Source organism: Peromyscus californicus, unplaced genomic scaffold (assembly GCF_007827085.1).
Source record: "Peromyscus californicus insignis strain IS unplaced genomic scaffold, ASM782708v3 Scaffold_13__1_contigs__length_99412109, whole genome shotgun sequence".
In the NCBI taxonomy this organism is placed as follows: domain Eukaryota; kingdom Metazoa; phylum Chordata; class Mammalia; order Rodentia; family Cricetidae; genus Peromyscus; species Peromyscus californicus.
In genome coordinates, this window is record NW_026294424.1 from 20,608,509 (window position 1) to 20,626,864 (window position 18,356).

At 39.5% G+C, this 18,356-nt stretch overlaps 1 protein-coding gene across 5 annotated transcripts in view; it reads right to left on the minus strand.

The window, feature by feature from the left end:
* Window positions 1-18,356, minus strand: part of Fancl (FA complementation group L) — an 82,369-nt gene that overhangs the window by 50,559 nt on the left and 13,454 nt on the right. For 3 of the 5 annotated variants that reach the window (XM_052734640.1, XM_052734638.1, XM_052734639.1), the window contains 2 exons: window positions 5,332-5,392; window positions 2,319-2,375 (listed from right to left, as the gene is read on the minus strand). The exons of the other annotated variants lie outside the window; for them this stretch is intronic. In XM_052734640.1, the coding sequence (XP_052590600.1) occupies window positions 2,319-2,375; window positions 5,332-5,392 (118 nt within the window). The remainder of the gene's footprint in view (window positions 1-2,318; window positions 2,376-5,331; window positions 5,393-18,356) is intronic. 5 annotated transcript variants of the gene reach the window in all.

Sequence of the window (18,356 nt, forward strand, 5' to 3'; positions counted from 1 at the left end):
GAAAAATCCAATAATGCTGGCTGGAATATCGTTATGAACTCACGACTACTCTGCCCACAGGTTTGTCTGCTGAAAAGAACTAGAAGCCGAGACAGCCATGAGTACCCCTCTCTCTAGGCCAAGGTATCTGACACCATTTCCCACGATAATAATGATTAGTGTTACTATAAATAAATCCAACCGATTTATTAGAGTGGCTGATCACAGTTCTAGAACAGGATGAATAAGTATGTCCAGAGCAACTGACATCACACAGCATGGAAGATGAGGTTATATTAAAAGACCACAGGAACCAACAGGAGAAGCGTGAACTGATCAAAAATAGGACAATTTAAGCATCAGGAAGAAAATGACTGTAATGGATTAAAGCTAATCAAACATATAAATCCCATGAGTTAATAATGATTCTTAAAAGCATATTAGTTCCCTGTGGTAGTTGTTAGGCACTAACTCATTACAGTAAAAATTATTCTTTTTTAAAGAAAAGAAGCAAAGACCTTGTTGCTCTAGTATATGCTATGCCTCATGTTAGCCAAATAAAGGTGAGAGGTCTTCTTTAAAGTATTTTTGGTTAACAAACCTAAATGTAAGATTTTTTTTTCTTTTACTGACCATTTGGGACACTGCCCTTTGACAAAGCATTGCACAAGCTGTGGGGTTTTATGCCCTCTACCACAAAATGTAAAATATAACTTAAAGAAAATAAACCACCCTTTATAAATGCCAATGAAAATGGTGGATACGGAACAATCAGCAGTGGATGATAAAATCCTGAGGTGGATACTGATATAAAACTGTACCAGCTGAATCTAAATGAAGAATAGCAGACATCATACAACTCTTAGTGCATCACAGTAAGAAGTACAAAGCACCAAGTACTCATATCAAAAGAAATATGCTGAGATCTGACTGGCAGATTACAAAGAAAAGGTATGGATTATCCTTTATCTAAATTACCTGGGAAATGTTTAAGATTTTAATTTTTTTCAGATTTTGGATTAGTTACATATACATAGTAAGATATTTTGATGGGACCAAAACCAAAGCATAATATTCATATTTTATTTTAATCTATATCATTAGCAATTCTCTGCATGACACAGTCTTAATCTGTGACATCTGCCATTTGTATTATCATGACAGAGTTGGGTACTGGGATATAAAACATTTTGGGGTACAAAACATTTTGGTTTGGAGGTAATGGATACACAACCCTTAAGAGAGTGTGCTGAAAGATTCCATGAATTTCTAACAAATTCTGTTTGCAACATGAGAAATTTTATAGGGCACATGATTTGTTTTGTCCAACAAGGACATGAATGAAGAGAGGCAAAGGCAAAAAGAGAGACAGCATAAATTAAACCTCACATCAGCACTGAGTTCAAGTGTGGGACCCATCTGATAAAAACAAAGCATCTGTAAGGAATGATTACAATTATACATTCAAAATCACTAGCATTGTCCTCATTATTCCCATCATGGTGTACGTGTGTGTTCATGTGTGTTGGGGAGCACATGTGCCTGCAGCACACATGTGAACATCAACGGACAACTTCATGGGATTGGTCCTCTCTTTCCACACTTATGGGAGTTCTAGGGCTTGAACTCAGGTTGCCAGGCCTGCACACCAAGTGCCTGTACCTAATGAGCCATCTTGCCAACCCTAATTAAATATTTTGAAGCAGGCAAAAAGCACTAAGTTAAAAATATACACAGTGATATATTTATAAAGGAATTGGTATAATCTCCAGGATTTCCTGTTAAAATACAATCTCTTCAAAAAATGTTGGGGAAGAAATATGATTGACAAAATGTTGACATTGGGTAATTGACTTAGTTTATTCACTATAATCACCTCTCTTTTGTTCATGTTGAAAAAGTCCTTCATGAATCTGTGTATGTATAAAAAAATTAATTGTGTTTTATGCTATGTCATTAAGTATGACTACTTCATGCAAGCAAAAGTATCTGACTTCAATCCCCATTACCCATATGAAGAGGACAGACATGAAAGCATATACCCATAATCTCAGGTCTGGGGAGGGAGGAACTGGAAGATGTCTGGGGCTCAATGGTCAGCCAAGTTAGCCAAATCAACAAGCTTCAGATCAGTGAGAGACACCACCTCAAAGATAAGGTGGAATACAACTGAGGAAATTGATAGTTGAGTATGTCCACATACATGAAGACACATGTTCATATACCCTCACACAGGTGCACACATACAAACATCAATACACAGATACATACCACTAAAAAGTTTCAGAAACAATCAAGACTTAGTAGATACAAAAAGAGTGTTAGAAAAAAATTCTTACCAAAATCATCTTCAACTCCATCATAAAGCTCACTAGATCAGGAGAGTGCTTCATTCTCTAAATCAAAACATTTTGAATTAATAACTCATGAAATGAATGCTCCACTCATTGAAACTGAAATCAATGTGACAATGGATTAACTACATCTAAATCTTAACAGTATTAATTAGTGAAACACTGGTCATTATTTCTATTTCTACCAATTTCATTTTGAAAGGGTAACTAAAAGTTTTGTCTTGGTTTGCTTTCTACTGTTGTGATAAACACCATGACCAAGAGCAGCTTGAGAGGAAAGGTTTTCTTTCCACTTAGAGCTTGTAGTCCATTTTGATTACCAGGGACTCTAGGCAAGGATTGAAAGCAGAGGCCAGAGGAGCGCTGTTCACAGCCCTGCCCAGTGGCTTGCTCAGCTTGCTCTCTTAGACCACCCAGAATTCCCTGCTAGAGGTGGTATCATCACAGTGGGCAAGGCTTCCCACAGCAATCACCAATCAAGGAAATGCCCTACCAACCTGCTGACTGGCCATCTGATGAAAGCAAGTTCTTGACTGAGGTTCCTTCCCAATAGCTCAAGCTTGTGTCAGTCAAGTTAATTAAAACCAACCAGGACTGCCTCCACGTCTATTTGGGTGAAATGTAGTGAACTGTGGATGAATTCACTTAAAACTGCACACTTGCCTCCATTCCTTCAGTACTCATCACTGAAAAATCTAACAAATGTAGGAAAGCATTATTTTAAAAGGAGAAGTGTAAGGGCAGAGTAAAGAGATGTGAACAGAAAGAACATAAAATATAAAATTCTAACTTCTAAAATCTAGTGTGGTGGTTTGAAAGAAAATGTCTGCCAAAGAAAGTGGCACTATTAAGAGGTGTGGCCTTGTTGGAGGAAGTGTGTCACTGTGGAGGTGGGCTTTGAGGTCTCATAGATGCTCAAAATATCACCCAGTGTCTAAGAGCACTTTCTGTTTCCTGTAAGATGTAGGACTCTCAGCTAATTTTCCAGCACCATGTCTGTCTGCACACCACCATGTCCCGCCATGATGATAATAGACTCAACCTCTGAATTGTAAGCCAGCAACCCCATTTAAATGTTCACTTTACAAGAGTTGCCATGGTCCCGATGCCTCTTCACAGCAATAGAAACCCTAACTAAGACATCTAGTTAATGTATTAGCTAGATTTATTAATGATAGTATATACTTTGCTTCTTGACCTTTAAGACCATGGATAGTCATTTTCATCCTTTCACAGCTAATCGTCCTAATTTAAAAAGAAAAATATTCACTGAAATAAAAACTATTATGATAAAATGGCAAAAACAGCTATCCCCCTATAAACTGAATGAATGTATCAGAGATATGATGTTCTATTTCTGCAACATGTTTTATTCTTAAAATAGCTATAGAATAAATGGTCATATCTTAGAATGCTTTCTCAGAACACTACATCATTTCTCTGCTTGAAAAAAATTACTGCTTGCTTTGTGTTTCTGTTTTACATTGTGATGCATTACACTAGCCCCACATTGTTCAAAACAAAGCTAAATGTAAACTTGTTCCATGTTTTTAGAAGAGAAAATTAAGAGCCTAAAATATCTGAACAGTGCATGAAGGCAAATCATTCCTATAACACGGCTCTGGTGGAATGCACACCTGTGGAGTAAATCTTACATGACTGGTGCTTCTACATGGAACAACTTCCATCAAAGCCCTGTGACCCATAGTCCAGCAGCTGAATCCAGCTCAATACCTTGTTTTATAATGAGTTTTACTGGAATGCAGCCACACCCATGTGTCCTTTGTTTATGGCTCTTTAGATGCTGCTGTCAGAACAGAGTACCACAACTGACAGGGCTTGGTTTTTTATGAAAGCTGAACAACTTTTATAAAAAGTTTGTTGACTGCTTAGGTCACATTTACTGAAAGCACCTTAAGAGAAAATTAGTGACAATCAACTGAACCTTGGAAAAAAAAAAACAAAAAATTAAATGCCGAGTTTTCCCTGCCCAGCTGAAGGCAGCGGGAAAATAAGTGATGGCAACTTTAGGACTCTTCTTTCAGAATAAGCAGAGGAAAATGAGATATTTGTTCCACTGTTTGCTTAGCCCTTATGAGCACATTTCTCGGGCTATTCAAATGACTCAATGGACTCATTCTTGAACTTCTGTGTACAATATCCACTAGTCACAAGCACGAGGGGGCAGTAAAGAGAGCAGAGGTATCTCAGCATTCCATTAAAGCAATGCAGAGCTTACACAGGCAGCACAGCATCTCACACTCTTCTACCCAAGCAGTTCACCCCACACTCCTCCGTGTCCGGTAACACTTCACGAGTGAGCATCCTTGGCCGTTATCATCATAACTGATCTTTAACACAGAATGTAATACAGAACCCCAGGAAAATGACAAAGATCATTATAACACGTGCAATTCTACTAACATTTATTTTTCTGGAAGAGACATTCCATCATATTCACTTATTTCAGTAATAATTTCTTTTGCAATGTTTTTATAATCTTCAAATGACTTTTCAGATAGGGTACACCAAGCACTAAGAATAACTAAGTTAATGCTGCCAAGCTTTCTCCTTAGCCACCCTCAGCTCCTCTCTTTATGAAAGGTCACAGGGATCTAAGTGACTTCCTTTTCACCTTTCCTCTTCATAAACTAGAACTACAAATTCATTATTGCTATACACAGTCTAGGTCCAGATTTCTTTCCTATCAACCCTCTATAAGTTCGGTAGAGAAATCAACCAAGAAAAGCATATGGATGGGGTGACCATGTTTGGAAATATAAAGTCTCAAGGCTGGAAATCAATTTCAAACCCAATGCTGCCTTGACAGTTGTTGATGATTCCAGAAAAACCTCTATGTAATACACAATGTTTAAAACACTTGAAACCTACAAAACACAGCAACTAATAAAGCAGCTTGTTTACAAACCAGGGCTTTAAAGATAAATTTAGCAATTTCTATTCTCATTTTGAAGCATAAGACTTTTAACAGACTTACTTGTTGGACTATTTGATGGTATTCATTAAGTATATTTTTCAGTTGCCAGCTACACAGTAATCTGAAATTTTAACAGGAAAAAATTTTTGCTATTACAAGGAAAAAAATGTATTTCTATGCTAACAAACATGTACATATAATAAAAAATCATATAAGCATAATTCTGACAAGTAAAGAAAAATATTAACCACTCATACTGCTGAAAGTCTTATCACTTCAAACATAGACAACAGCTATTAGTAAGCACCATGCTAATAACACATCTTTTCTAAACTATAACATGTCCAAATGAAAACTCCATTGAAGTAGACACTTCAACACAGTAGGCAGATATAATACACAGTTTGGATCACAATATATCAAATTTACACTTGAAAAACCCTATGTACAATATATTCTCCATATTCTACATTGATATAACTGAACTGAACAGATACTTTTAATTATGTAGGTGTTGATTAAGTTCATCACTTCCAGCTCACCTCAACTCAGCACAGAATATTGGTTAGGTCAATAACTTTAATTATTAAGATGTAGAAAGTCTTGAGTTTGGGGTTGCAGAGATGGCTCAGGAGTTAAGAGCACTGGCTGCTCTTCCAGAAGATCCAGGTTAGATTCTCATGACCCATATGGCAGTTCATAACTGTTCGTAACTTCAGTTCCAAGGGAACCAAGGCCCTCACCTATCTCTCTGGGCAATAGGCATTCAAATGGTTCACAGACATATACAAAAAACACTCCTATACATAAAATAAAAATAAGTAAGTGGCCCAGGTGTGGTGGTGCACAACTCTGATTCTAGTACTTGGGAGGCAGAGGCAGGGTATCTCTGAATTGGAGTGTTGGGGAATATTCAATCACACTGTGAACCTCAAGTTTGGATTTCCACTGATTAAATAAAATTAACCTTGGATCAGGAGGCTGAGTTAGCATCTAGTTGACAGAAAGTAATCATAGAGCATAGGGGCATCTGGAAGAGATAGAGAGACACAGGAAGTAGTAGTGAGGGGTTTGGAGTGGTACTGCTTTTTCTAGTTTGGTGGAGATGTCAGCAATGAAAGAGGGTCAGCTAGTTGCTACTCAGCCTCTCTGAGCTCACAGGTTTTCACCCCAGCCTTTGATTCTCGAGTCTTATTTATAAACAGAAAAAGAGATTTAGGTAAAGCTACTTTTATTGGCAGCAATAGGGCTGATGCCTGTGGGAATATGCCCTGTCCTGAACGGCAAGGCTGCTGCTGGAAAAGCAAGCCAGTAACTGCAGAGTTACAATTGCTGGCTGAAATAGCATTAGATTAAGGTCCAGCCACTGTGCCAAAATTAAAACAACATTTGGTGCTCAACATTTTGGGAACAACCACAGGGACAGTGGACTCATGACAGCCAGCTCTTCCACAGCTGCCACCTGGGCCTTTTTTTGCAAGCACTGACTGTGGTGGTACTGTGTTCCCCAAAATATTGTGTACCTTAATAAACTTATCTGGGGTTAGAGAACAGACAGCCACTAGATACAGAGGCTAGAAAATGGTGGCACTCACACCTTTAATCCTAGCATTCCAGAGACAGAAATTCCTCTGGATCTCCGTGAGTTCAAGGCCGCTTTGGAAAGAGCCAGGCATGGTGACTCACGCCTTTAATCCCAGAAAGCAGCCTTTAATCCCAGGGAGTGGTGGCAGAAAGCAGAAAGGTTTATAAGGCATGAGGACCAGAAACTAGAAGCATTTGCCTGGTTAAGCATTTGCCTGGTTAAGTGTTTGGCTGGTTAAGCATTCAGGCTTCTAGCAGCAGTTCAGCTGAGAGCCATTGGGATGAGGACACAGAAGCTTCCAGTCTGAGGAAACAAGACCAGCTGAGAAGTTGGCCAGGTGAGGTTAGCTGTGGCTTGTTTTGTCTCTCTGATCTTCCAGTGTTTAACCCAATACCTGGCTCAGGTTTGATTTTATTAATAAGACTCTCTAAGATTCCTGCTACAACTGACAGCAAGCGGTTGCCACTTGCCAGGACTCTGGAAAGTAGGCTTACACTTGGAAATTGAAGGAAGGGCTTGAGTTCACCACCAAAACCACACACAAACAGGGAGAAGTCAGCAAATTTGGTGAGATACCTAGGAAGTCCTATAAAGAACAGTTAAATAATATTAAAAAGAAAATCTTTCCCATGTTAAGAATGGGGAACATCAAAATGCAGGGCACTAGGACCCTGTATAGTGCTACTATGGATGGTCTGAAAATGGAAAATTTAAATGAGGGGAGAAATGACTTAGATGGGATTGACATAATGCCAATTGTAATTACTATTAGTTTGGCAACTAATATTTAATCCTTAAAAAAGTGGTTTGATAACTGTGCCAAATGTGATAATTTGACAAGCCATAGAAAGACTTCAATAAAATAGGAAAACTTGGCTAATAACATACAAGTCTTAGAAGGACTTACTATTGATAAGATACAAGCTTTAACAAGACCTACTAATGAAAATAACAATTATACCTTGACACAGAGAGAGGAATTTAGAGTAGAACCTACTGCACCACTGCACTATGAAACTGAAGAGCAGGGGCCTAAGGTTATTAGAATATCAACCTTAATTTATCCAGTTACCATACAAGAATGACCACTAGATAATAGATACCCCTAAGGCTATACAGAAGTTAACTGGAATAAAGTAGAAATGTTAGATTTGAAGAGATTTAAGGAAGCAGTCATTTCATATGGTATGTATTCACCATTAGTGAGGCAGATGTTAAATTCACGGACAACAAGGAACAGAATTATTCCACAAGAATGGAAAGATTTAGTTACAGAAGTATTGGAAGCTGGTCCTCAGTTACAATGGAGAATATGGTGGAGATAGGAAGTGAGGGTCCTAGAACAATGAGAAAGGGCTAAAGGTCATGAAATTTCCCAAGTCTAGCCTCTGGGTGAAGGCCACTATCCTGATTTACAAAGGCAGTCTATATTTGATGATAACACCTTGGTTCTATGCTGTATAGCAGCTTTGAATGCTTGGGACAGGGCTGAAGAAGCAGGAAAGAGGACTGAGTCATTTACTAAAATTATACAATGATCAAAAGAAGCCTTCACTGATTTTTTTTCTTTTACAAAGATTAACCTCAGCTGTAAATAGAATGATGTTTGATCCAGATGTTGGACAAATATTAATTGAATATTTGGCTTTTGAAAATGCTATTTCAGAATACAAAAGGGTGATTAGGCCTTTGAAGTCAAGATCAGCACCCATAGATGAGTGGATCCAAAATACTGATATTGGATCTCACACTTATGATGATACTTGAATAGGAGAAGTGATTTCTAAAAATTTTAAGAAAAATCAAAAGGTCACATGTTTTAATTGTGGTAAACTAGGTCATCTGAAAAGGGGTTTTAGGCAAGGTAGTCTGAGAAACAATGTTTTTTCTAGAGATAATCCAAAAAGAAGGCCCCAGCCTTCTGGAATATGTAGAAGGTGTGGCAAAGGCCAAAGTTGGACTAATGAATGCAGATCAACATGGGACAAGTAAGGTAGCCCTTTGCCATTAAGAAACAGATCCCTGGGCACCAGCCACTCCTGGGAAGACCTGCCCAACTTGGCCCCAGGTTCTGGCCACCGGGCAGGATCCCTTCTAGCCCCACCGGGAAGGATCCCCTTCTCCAAGACCCCTGGCAGACCCTGCAGTCTCCACGCCCTGCCCCCACGCCCATCCGCCTGAGCCCCAAGCCTCTTCCTGAGACTTAGAGGCCGGCCCCCAGCTCCCATCTTGCCCTGGACTTCCCTTCTGGAGCACAGGAGAGTGCCCTAGCTTGCCCCGGACCCCATCCCTGGGCACCAGCCATTCCGGAGAAGACCTGTCCAACTTGGCCCCAGGTTCTGGCCACCGGGCAGGTTCCCTTCTAGCCCCACCGGGAAGGATCCCCTTCTGCACTACCCCTGGCAGACCCTGCAATCTCCACGCCCTGCCCCCACGCCCATCCGCCCGAGCCCCAAGCCTCTTCCTGAGACTTAGAGGCCGGCCCCCAGCTCACATCCTGCCCCGGACTTCCCTTCTGGAGCACAGAGTGAGAGAGAGAAAGAGAGAGAAAGACAGAGAGAGAGAGAGAGAGAGAGAGAGAGAGAGAGAGAGAGAGAAGAGCTCCCATTCTGCCCCAGACTTCCCTTCTGGACAAGAGCTCCCATCCTGCCCCGGTCTTCCAATTTGGACAAGAGAGCTCCCATCTGGACAAGAGAGAGAGACTTCCTGAATCTGTCAGCTCTGTCTGAACCAAGTGTGCGGATAAGGCCAAGAAGGAACCACAAGGAGATGGGCAGACGTCAAGGCAGAAACACATACAACAAAATGAATAGCAATACAGCATCACCAGGCCCTAGCCCTCCTCCAACACCGAGACCTGAACATCAGAAATTGGAAGAAGCAGAAGAAAACAGCCTTATGAATGACATCATGAGGAAGCTAGAGGCTTGTGTAGAGGAAAAGACAAAAAAATGTGAAGAACGCTGTAAACAACTAGAGGAAAGGGCAAACAAATTAGAAGAAATCAATAAAGTCCTGGAAGAAAACAATAAAGTACTGAAAGAAAATCAAGAAAAATCAATGAAACAAATGAAGGAAACAGTCCAAGACCTGAAAAGGGAAATAGAAAAAATGAAGAAGACACAAACAGAGGGAATGCTGGAAATAGAAAATCTGAGTAAACGATTGGGAACTTCAGATGCAAGTATAATCAACAGAATGCAAGAGATGGAAGAGAGGATCTCTAGCGTTGAAGATACAGTAGAAGAAATAGATTCATCAATCAAAGAAAACACTAAAGCCAACAAAGTCATAAACCTAAACGTCCAAGAAATTTGGGACACCATGAAAAGACCAAACCTACAAATAATAGGGGTAGAAGAAGGAGAAGAATACCAACTCAAGGGCACAGAAAATGTATTCAACAAGATCATAGAAGAAAACTTTCCCAACTTAAAGAAGGAAATGCCTATGAAGACACAAGAAGCCTATAGAACACCAAACGGACTAGACCCCCCAAAAAAGTCCCCTCGCCACATAAAAATTAAACAGCTAAACGTACAGAATAAAGAAAGAATATTAAGAGCAGCAAAGGAAAAAGGCCAAGTGACATATAAAGGCAAACCCATCAGAATAACACCGGATTTCTCAATGGAGACTTTGAAAGCCAGAAGGACCTGGACAGATGTAATGCAGACACTAAGAGACCATGGATGTCAGCCTAGACTAATATACCCAGCAAAACTTTCAATCACCATAGATGGAGTAAACAAGACATTCCATGACAAAGCCAGATTTAAACAATACTTATCCACAAACCCAGCCCTACAGAAAGCACTAGAAGGAAAATTCCAACCTAAGGAAGTCAGATACACCCTCGAAAACACAGGCAATAGATAAAGCCACAGCAGTAAACCCCAACGTATAGAAGTACACACACATCACCACCAAAAAATAACAGGAATGAACAATCACTGGTCATTAATTTCCCTCAATATCAATGGACTTAATTCACCTATAAAAAGACATAGGCTTACAGAATGGATACGAAAGCAGGACCCATCTTTCTGCTGCATACAAGAAACACATCTCAAATTCAAAGATAGACACTACCTAAAAATATAAGGCTGGGAAAAGACTTTCCAATCAAACGGTCTTAAGAAACAAGCGGGTCTAGCCATCCTGATATCCAGCAAAATAGACTTCAAACTAAAATCAATCAAAAGAGATCAAGAAGGACATTACATACTCATCACAGGAAAGATCCACCAAGATGAAGTCTCAATTCTGAACATTTATGCCCCAAACACAAGGGCACCCACATATGTAAAAGAAACATTACTAAAGCTTAAATCACATCTAAAACCCCACACATTAATAGTGGGAGACCTCAACACCCCACTTTCACCACTGGACAGATCTTCCAAATTGAAACTTAACAGAGAAATAAAGGACTTAACTGATGTCATGACTCAAATGGACTTAATCGATATCTACAGAACATTCCATCCTAACAAAAAAGAATATACCTTCTTCTCAGCACCCCATGGAACCTTCTCTAAAATTGACCACATACTTGGCCACAAAACAAATCTAAACAGATACAAAACCATTGGAATAACCTCCTGTGTTCTATCAGACCACCATGGTCTAAAGCTGGATTTCAACAACAACAAAAACTACAGAAAACCTACAATCTCATGGAAACTGAATAATACCCAACTAAATCACCAATGGGTTAAGGAAGAAATAAAGAAAGAAATTAAAGACTTCCTAGAGATCAACGAAAATGAAGACACCACATATCCAAACCTATGGGACACTATGAAAGCAGTACTAAGAGGGAAATTCATAGCACTAAATGCCCACATAAATAAGTTGGAGAAATCTCACACTAGTGACTTAACAGCACACCTGAAAGCTCTAGAACAAGAAGAAGCAAAGTCTCCCAGGAAAAATAGACGCCAGGAAATTATCAAAGTGAGAGCTGAAATCAATAAAAATAGAAACAAAGAGAACAATACAAAAAATTAATGAAACAAAGAGTTGGTTCTTTGAGAAAATCAACAAGATAGACAAGCCCTTATCCAAACTAACCAAAAGACAGAGAGAGAGCATCCAAATCAACAAAATCAGAAATGAAAAGGGGGACATAACAACAGACATTGAGGAAATCCAGAGAATCATCAGGTCATACTTCAAAAACCTCTATTCCACAAAACTGGAAAACCTAAAAGAAATGGATAACTTTCTGGATAGGTACCACATACCTAAGTTAAATCAAGACCAGATAAACTATTTAAATAGTCCAATAACCCCTAACAAAATAGAAACAGTCATTAAAAGTCTCCCAACCAAAAAAAGCCCAGGACCAGATGGTTTCAGCGCAGAATTCTACCAGATCTTCAAAGAAGAGTTAATACCAATACTCTCTAAATTGTTCCACACAATAGAAACAGAAGGAACATTACCAAACTCCTTCTATGAGGCTACAATTACCCTGATTCCTAAACCAAACAAGGATACAACAAAGAAAGAGAACTACAGACCGATCTCCCTCATGAACATTGATGCAAAAATACTCAATAAAATACTGGCAAACAGACTCCAAGAACACATCAAAACAATTATCCACCATGATCAAGTAGGATTCATTCCAGGGATGCAAGGGTGGTTCAACATACGAAAGTCCGTCAATGTAATACACCATATAAACAAACTCAAAGAAAAAAACCACATGATCATCTCACTAGATGCAGAAAAGGCATTTGACAAAATCCAACACCCCTTCATGATAAAGGTCTTGGAGCGATCAGGAATACAGGGAACATACCTAAACATAATAAAGGCAATTTACAGCAAGCCAACAGCCAACATCAAATTAAATGGAGAGAAACTCAAAGCAATTCCACTAAAATCAGGAACAAGGCAAGGCTGTCCGCTCTCCCCATACTTATTCAATATAGTACTTGAAGTTCTAGCCAGAGTAATAAGACAACATAAGGAGATTAAGGGGATACAAATTGGAAAGGAAGAAGTCAAGCATTCCCTATTTACAGATGACATGATAGTATACTTGAGCGACCCCAAAGATTCCACCAAGGAACTGATACAGCTTATAAACACCTTCAGCAACATAGCAGGATACAAGATCAACTCAAAAAAATCAGTAGCCCTCCTATATACAATGGACAAAGAAGCGGAGAAGGAAATCAGAGATACATCACCCTTTACTATAGCCACAAATGACATAAAATACCTTGGGGTAACACTAACCAAGCAAGTGAAGGACCTATATGACAAGAACTTTAAGTCCCTGAAAAAAGAAATTGAAGAAGATGTCAGAAAATGGAAAGATCTCCCATGCTCATGGATAGGCAGGACTAACATAGTAAAAATGGCAATCTTACCAAAAGCAATCTACAGATTCAATGCAATACCCATCAAAATACCAACACAATTCTTCACAGACCTGGAAAGAATAATACTCAACTTCATATGGAAAAACAAAAAACCCAGGATAGCCAAAAGAATCCTGTACAATAACACAACCTCTGGAGGCATCACGATCCCTGACTTCAAGCTCTACTATAGAGCTACAGTAATAAAAACAGCTTGGCACTGGCATAAAAACCAACATGTGGACCAATGGAATCGAATTGAAGACCCTGACATTAATCCGCACACCTATGAACATATAATTTTTGACAAAGAAGCCAAACGTGCACAATGGAAAAAAGAAAGCATCTTCAACAAATGGTGCTGGCAAAACTGGATATCAACAAAATAAATCCATATCTATCACCGTGCACAAAACTTAAGTCCAAGTGGATCAAGGACCTCAACATAAATCCAGCTACCCTGAACCTGCTAGAAGAGAAAGTAGGAAGTAGTCTTGAATGCATTGGCATAGGAGACCACTTCCTAAATAGAACACCAGTAGCACAGACACTGAGAGAAACAATCAATCAATGGGACCTCTTGAAACTGAGAAGCTTTTGTAGAGCAAAGGATATGGTCAACAAGGCAAAGTGACAGCCTACAGAATGGGAAAAGATCTTCACCAACCCCATATCTGACAGAGGACTGATATCTAGAATATATAAGGAACTCAAGAAATTAGACATCAAAATGCCCAACAGTCCAATTAAGAAATGGGCTATAGAACTAAACAGAGAATTCTCAACAGAGGAAACTCAAATGGCTGAAAGACATTTAAGGAATTGCTCAACATCCCTAATCATCAGGGAAATGCAAATCAAAACAACTCTGAGATACCACCTTATACCTGTCAGAATGGCTAAGATCAAAACCACTGAAGACACCTTATGCTGGAGAGGATGTGGAGCTAGGGGAACTCTCCTCCACTGCTGGTGGGAATGCAAGCTTGTACAACCACTTTGGAAATCAATATGGCGCTTTCTTAGAAAATTGGGAATCCATCTCCCGCAAGATCCAGCTATACCACTCTTGGGCATATACCCAAGGAATGCTCAACCACACCATAAGAGCACTTGTTCAGCTATGTTCATATCAGCATTGTTTGTAATAGCCAGAACATGGAACAACCTAGATGCCCTTCAACTGAAGAATGGATAAACAAAATGTGGTACATATACACAATGGAATACTACTCAGCAGAGAAAAACAATGACATCATGAGGTTTGCAGGCAAATGGATGGATCCAGAAAAAAATCATCCTGAGTGAGGTAACCCAGACTCAGAAAGACAAACATGGTATGTACTCACTCATAGCAGGATACTAGATGTGGAACAAGGATGACTGGACTGCTACTCACATCATCAGGGAGGCTACCTGGAAAACAGGACCCCAAGAAAGACACGGGGATCGCCCAATGACAGAGAAATGGAATGAGATCTACATGAACAGCCTGAACATGAGTGGGGGTTGTGAAGGGTGAGGGTAGAGGGAAAGAGAGCTTGGGGGAGCGGGAGATCCCAGCTGGATCAACAACAGAGAGGGAGAACAAGGAATAGGAGACCATGGTAAATGAAGACCACATGAGAATAGGAAGAAGCAAAGTGCCCACTGAAATTCACAAAGATACCCCCACAACAGACTGCTGGCAATGGTCGAGAGACAGGCCGAACTGACCTACTCTGGTGATGGGATGGCCAAACACCCTAATGGTTGTGCTAGAAACCTCATCCAACTACTGAGGGATCTGGATGCAGAGATCCATGACTAGGCCCCGGGTGGATCTCTGGGAGTCCAATTAGCGAGAATGAGGAGGGTTTATATGAGCGAGAATTGTTGAGACCAAAGTTGGATAAAGCACAGGGACAAATAGCCAAACGAATGGAAACACATGAACTATGAACCAATGGCTGAGGGGTCACCAACTGGATCAGGCCATCTGAGTGGGTGAGACAGTTGAATGGCCTGATCTGTTTGGGAGGCATCCAGGCAGTGGGACCGGGTCCTGTGCTCATTGCATGAGTCGGCTGTTTGAAACCTGGGGCCTATGCAGGATCGTTTGGCTCGGCCTGGGAGGAGGGGACTGGACCTGCCTGGACTGAGTCTACCAGGTTGATCTCAGTCTGTGAGGAAGGCTTTGCCCTGGAGGAGATGGGAATGGGGGGTGTACTGGGGGGAAGGTGAGGGGAGCGGGAGGGGGGAGAACAAGGGAATCCGTGGCTGAAATGTAGAACTGAATTGTATTGCAAAATTAAAAAAAAAAAAGAAACACTGTAGTGGGTCTCTCACAGGCCCCAATGTCAAATCTGGCTCAATCAATCATTCTCTGTCTACATTGGGGAAATCCCTCCACAGAGCAATTAAAAGACTTAATGCCTGTTATTAAAAGCCATACTGCTCTGGATTGCAAAACAGTTTCAGTAGATAAAACAAAATTTTCAGGAGAAATCATAAAACAAGTATTTTGACAAAATTCTATAAATGTTCAAAGACCAAAGCTAAAAATACAAATAAATGGCATTGAAATTGAGGGTTTGGTTGACATAGGTGCAGATGTAACAATTTCACCAAAATCTTGGCATCTAGATTGGCCTCCTCAGGAGGTAAATGTTCAGCTTCTAGGAATTGGAACTTTATCTCAGGTAAAACCAAGTGCAAGATGAGTCAAGTGTAGAGCCAGAAGGACAGATAAGAAAATTAAAACCATATGTGGCTAACAATGAATATATGGGGATGTGATTTGTTGCAACAATGGAAAACACAGATTAACATTCCTCCAATCTCAGAAAAAAACATAATTAAAAGGTATTATCAAGGACAGTTATTGACTGTTCAAGTTGTACATAAGCAGGGCATAACAGCTACTGATCTTTCAAAGGTGCCAACAGCTCTTTTAAAATGGTTAACTGATGAATTGGTGAACTGTGTGTGTAAAACAATGGTCTTTGACATCAGAAAAATCACAGGCATTAGAACAGCTGGTACAGGAGCAGCTGAATGTTCAACATATTGAAAAAAATTGACCAGTCCTTGGAATTCTCCTATATTTGTTATTAAATAGAAATCTGGAAAATGGAGAATGTTAACAGATTTAAGAGCCATATATAAGGTGATTCAACCAATGGGCTCTTTACAGCCTGGAACTCCCTTGCCTTCTTTATTACCAAAAGGATGGTCTATTATAGTGATTGATTTAAAAAAATGCTTTTTTGTTCTATCTTCACAAGAACATGATAAAGACAAATTTTCCTTCACAGTGCCTACTTTTAATAATTCCCAGCCTGTAAAAAGGTACCACTGGACCTCCCGCTCCCCTAAGATCTTTTTCCCCCGACCCTTGCCCTCCATTACACCCCCTCAACCCTGGTTTGCTAATGTAGATCTCATCCATTTCTCCGTCGCTGGGCAAGCGGGAGGTCATAGCTGGATCAGGAACAGAGTGGTAGAACAAGGAAAGAGATAGTATGATAAATGAAGACACCATGGGAATAGAAAGAAGTAGAGAGGTACCCAGAAATCCACAAAGATGACTACTGGCAATAGTCGAGAGAGTGCCTGAGCTGACCTACTCTGGTGATCAGATGGCCGAACACCCTAACTGTCATGATAGAACCCTCATCCAGTGACTGATGGAAGCAGATGCAGAGATCCACAGCCAAGCCCCAGGCAGAGCTCCAGGAGTCCAATTGATGAGAGAGAGAAAGGATCATATGAGCAAGAGATATTGAGTGCTCTTAACCTCTGAGCCACCTCTCCAGCCTCGAAAATCTCTTAATAAAAAGGAAAAAAAGGTACCATTGGACTGTTCTTCCACACGGAATGTTAAACAGCCATTGTGGCAATATTTTGTACAATAGCCATTAGAACTAATTTGCAAATAGTTTCCTCAATCCATAATTTACCATTATATGGATGATATCTTATTGGTTGATTCAGACATGGATGCTTTGGAAAAACATTTGATGAGGTAAAGAGAATTTTTGCCTTGTTGGGGGACTACAAATTGCTCCTGAAAAAACCACAAAGAGGAGACTCTATTATTTATTTAGGATATAAGAAAGTGTGCAGAAAATTCAACCACAAAGTACAAATCAGGAGAGATCAGTTACGAACTCTTAATGATTTTCAAAAATTGCTGGGAGATATTAACTGGCTATGGCCCACAACTGGATTAACAATTCAAGAACTAAGTAATTTATTTCAAACCTTAGGAGGTGATAAAGACTTAAAAAGTCCAAGAAAACTATCAGCTGAGGATAATAAAGAATTGACTGTGGAAGAAAAGAAATTACAGGATGCACATGTGAATCGCTTAGATCCATAGTTTGATTGCACCTTCTACTCGTTCTCCTACAGAAGTTCTAATGCAGAGAGAAGATAATATCTGAGAATGGATATTTTTACCACACAGAGTAAAAAATTAAAGACCTATGTAGAAAAAGTCTCTGAATTGACTCTGAAAGGAAAATTAAGACTTCATCAATTAACAGAAATAGACCCAGCAGAAATTGTTGTACCTTTTACTAATGCTGAAATTGCCTCATTATGCACATAAAATGAACACGTCAAAGAGCTTGCGGTAATTTCTTAGGAAATATTAGCAACAAATATCCCCAAAACAAAAGACTTCAGTTTATAAAAAGAACTAATTGGATTCTTTCTCATATAATAAAAGGAACACCAATTTCTGGAGCTCCTACATTCTATACTGATGCAACTAAATCAGAAAGGGCAGGTTATAAATCAGGAAAATTAAATAAAGTGGCTCAAAATCCTTATGATTCAGTTCAGAAATCAGAATTATATGCTATTCACATGGTATTATTAGATTTTTCAGAACATCTTAATATAGTTGCTGACTCTCAATATGCAGAAAGAGTTGTTTTCAATATTGAAACTGCTGAACTCATTCCAGATGATTCAGAATTAACTTTGTTACTTATTCAACTATAACAAGTAATCAGAAATAGAAATCATTCTTTGTCTATAACACATATCAGATGCCATATAGGGATACCAGGACCTATAGCACAAGGTAATGATGAAATTGATCATCTATTGGTAGGAAATGTGCTAGAAGC